This window comes from Trachurus trachurus (genome assembly GCF_905171665.1).
Source record: "Trachurus trachurus genome assembly, chromosome: 14".
Taxonomy (NCBI): domain Eukaryota; kingdom Metazoa; phylum Chordata; class Actinopteri; order Carangiformes; family Carangidae; genus Trachurus; species Trachurus trachurus.
Genome location: NC_139903.1, coordinates 30,156,255 through 30,160,301, shown reverse-complemented (window position 1 = coordinate 30,160,301; position 4,047 = coordinate 30,156,255). Strand labels below are relative to the sequence as shown.

General features: G+C 37.2%; 1 protein-coding gene across 1 annotated transcript; it reads right to left on the bottom strand.

The window, feature by feature from the left end:
- Window positions 1–2,016: 2,016 nt before the first annotated feature.
- On the bottom strand, window positions 2,017–2,967 carry LOC310997239 (olfactory receptor 8G17-like; the record flags this gene model as incomplete). Its single annotated transcript, XM_083986915.1, has 1 exon — window positions 2,017–2,967. One exon carries the CDS (start codon window positions 2,965–2,967, stop codon window positions 2,017–2,019), a length of 951 nt encoding a protein of 316 aa, XP_083843041.1.
- Between the last annotated feature and the right edge of the window lie 1,080 nt (window positions 2,968–4,047).

Below are 4,047 nucleotides of genomic sequence, written 5' to 3'. Positions count from 1 at the left end.
AAGAAGTGTCAGGCAGGGAAGTGAAGTTTTGCTCGGTGCAGAGGGAGAGAGAGCGTGAGAGTGGCATGAGCAGAGCAGAGCAGTAGAGATATTTAGCGTTATGCTCCACAAAATGACACAAACAGGAAAGCAAAATAAAAAGAAAGGAGGAGGCAAACACATAAGCCGTGAGTCTCCTTCGCCTCTAGCCTTTCCAAGCTGACCCAGAGCCGGTCTGGTCCAAAATCGGAAATGGTCGGATTTAGCCCTGGTTGGAATACAGGGATTATTTTAGTCGGAGCAGTGGGTGTAGTGTCCTCTCTGAAGAGGGAAATGTAAATGAAGAGACAGGACACGGTTGAACCGTTTGCCAGCTTCAATACAAGTGAAAAAACATAATATATACATTTCACATTCTCATGTATTCATTAATACACAACACTACACAAGAATAACCTTACTGATAAGTGATAATGTACACATACACAGTATTCTCTCAGACTTTTAACACACGCACACACAGTGTTTACTCAGACCTGAGAATCTGCTCCGGAAGCTACAGGTGGCTAGTTAGCTTAGCTACTGCTACTCGACAATGCTACACCAGCGACACACAACAAAAGATACAAAATAGCACTTTTGGCGACTCTCTACTTTACGTCCGGGCACTCATGAATCATAAACAAAATATACCTACGACCACATTACACAATTACCCTGTTTATCATACCTGAAGAGGGAAATGTAAATGAAGAGACAGGACACGTTGAACCCTTTGCCAGCTTCAATACAAGTGAAGCATCGAGCGGCAAGGGCTCCCCCTTCAGGCCTGTAGGCAAAACTAATCGATCACCGAAAACACATCCTCTTAACTTCACTGCACTGTTATGAGCTTTCTGCCTTTTAACATGTACTTTTAAACACATTTAATACATTTTAACCCATGAACACATATTTTTAATACCTTAAATGAATTATGAGTTTTTAACCCTTTTTAATATCATCTTAACATGTCAAATAATTGTAATGAACTGTTTTACCTTTTTTAAATCTAATTTCACTAACATATTTATTAGTATTTATCTATTTATTCTGTCTTTTAACCACACAATCACTCACATATGAATTCACACTATCACATGGGCAGTCGGGCCAATGGGTCTAGAAAAGTCGGATTAATGGGTTGTCGGAGAAATGGGCGGTCGGACTGACGTATGCTCCCCCACCCTTCCTCCTGCCTAATCTTCCCTGTCACCCTAAAGGCTACAGGTTGCACAAGTGCACCTATAGAGTGCACAGTTTTGTGCAATTTCAATCACAAGCTAAAGAAAAAAGAAAAGTGTGCAGGGCCCACTGTTGTTGACCAACTGTGCTTTGGATTGCATTTACAGTTAAACATGAATGTTCCTTAATGGACAATTTCTGATTTTGCAATTAAGACAAGACCCATACACACACTGCTCAGTTGACATGCAGTTTGTTCACCTCACTGTTTTCACTTGTGCCATGGTGTTTTTCTGGAGGTTTCAATGTCTTAAGTCTTTTCTAAAGTTAACACAGTCATACTGCCTTGCTTCTAGGCCTGTTTACACACATGTCTCTTCCCTGCTTTTGCATAATGTTGTAATTTTTTAGCAGTTGATTAGCGATTGCAATGGTTGCAGGGGAGAACAGTAACAAATGACATTTACTCAAGTAGTGTGCTAATGTATATGTTGGGCTATCCGGAGTACTTTCTATTACTACTCCACCACACTTAAAGGTCAAATATTGTAGTTTTTACAGCACTACCAAAACTACTTCTATGCAGTCCCCTTATTACTTTGAAGGTGATTTCACCACAGCCAAACTTCATCACTACATATAAAAATAAATATTTTGGAGCCAAATATTTTACTTTAAATATTTATTTATTTATAAATCATATAACATTTACACAAAAACAATGTTTGTCTGCAAAGGAGTGTTCATTTAAGCATTCACAGTTCATGATTTATGGTTATTTATACAAATCATTTGGCAAAAAACAAACATTTATCATTTACTTGGTGGCAAATTGTTCTTTTTAGACTTAAACATTTCAGATAGGAATTTCCGTATCTCTTTGGACTGAATGCCATAAATAATGGTGTTAAGGCTTCCGGGCACAATAACAAACAGGATGGAAGAAAGTTTTCTGTAGTCTGAGTACTGAGGAAAACGATGTAAAACTATGGTAATACATCCACTAAACAACATGATCAGATAAATAACCAGATGAGTGCTACAGGTCTTTAAGGCTTTACTGTTCAGAGACTTGTTCTTACTGGTCAGACAGACAACAGTTATCTTAGTGTAAGTAAGGACCATGCTGCCTATAGAGGATGTTATCAAGACCACAGTGAAAGTGAGGCCATAGATGTTATTGATCAATACACTCTCACAGGACAGTTTGAACAAAGAGGCATTATCACAGAAAGGATTTTTGATCAGAGTCCTGCATCGGTTCAGTCTTATGGTCAGACCGAGCAGAATCCCAACCAGAACAAAGGCCACTCCCCAGGCAGAAACCAACAGCTTGATCAGCATCTTGTTGGACATTATGGAGGCATAACGCAGGGGATTACAGATGGCTACATATCTGTCAAAGGCCATAACCATGAGCAATGTATGAGAGGTAGTGGAAAAGTACTGTGTGGTGAAAGCCTGAACCACACACTCATAGTAACTGATGAATCGTTCAGAAGGAGGATGTAAGATATCCGACAACAACCGGGGCAGAATATTAGTGCTTCCAATGATGTCACTGAGAGATAGATTACAAAAAAGCAGATACATGGGCTGGTGAAGGTTCTTGTCAATGAAAATCAAAACTGAAATGCCAACATTCATAACCATTATGAGAATATAGGAAATTAAGAACAATAAAAAGACCGGATACATAGAATTCTTTGAGACTTTGAATCCCTCCATATGGAGTGTAAAGCTATTGTAGGTGTAGTTTTCCATCAACCTGAGATAATAGAGATGACAGTATTCTGTTAAAGTCAGGAAACTGGGTGAGTCACAGCACTCTTCATATCTTGAATACCTGATATAAAATGACTATAGTACTGGCCATCCAACAAAACACAAACTATTACTGAGAAATTAGAGTCTTTACGTATATTTTGACATTAAGAAATTTAGCAAATTCTATATTACAGACAGTCATACTTGTAATACCTGATCTGCGACATAGGCTCATCAGTCTTAAGTTGTCACTCCAAGCCAATGGTTATCGCCAACAGTAATGAGGATCCTTTTTATAGATGCATTTTTAATCTAGGGAATCACTCATTACATAGTGTCTGATTTAAAGGTTATAGCTACAATTTTTTCATCAAAACAATTATTTTTTCAAAAATTATACCTCCACAGAACGTCTAGAGTGGTGCAGAATAAAAGTATTAGGTAACACTTTACAATAAGGGTCCCTTAATTAACGTTAGTTAGTACATTATTAAGCATTAATTAACTGTTTACAGATATTTTAACAATCATTATTATGTATTACTTAGGATTAGGAAACACAATAATTAATGTAGCCTATTAATAAGCAGTTAATTAATGTTTACTACTCAAAGTTAGTAAATTAATTATTAAGTAATAATAAAAGTTCAATAATGTAATTAGGTATCATTATGTATGCATTAATCATTAACACATTAGTGTATATATGCTTAATAATGTACTAACTAACGTTAACTTAGGGACCCTTATTGTAAAGTGTTACCAAGTATTAATTTAATGTTTTTTTAAATAGTATATAAATAATTGTTAAATACATTTTGATGGGTCCAAAATATATAAATATTTACATCTGGTTATATTGGCAACATCGGCATGAAATGATCTCTGCGCCAACAGCATTAGTTGATGTCACGTGAGGCGGAGCTCAGGGGCCAGATCATGATAGCTGTGTGGAGAAAATGACATTGTGCTGATGCTAACAAATGGTCAGCCGGTACTGTAACGTTTCTGGTGCAGGTGTGATGCTGCGGGTTTGTTGGGTTCGTCTGCAGGTGAGTTAGTGTGAAATGATTCAGA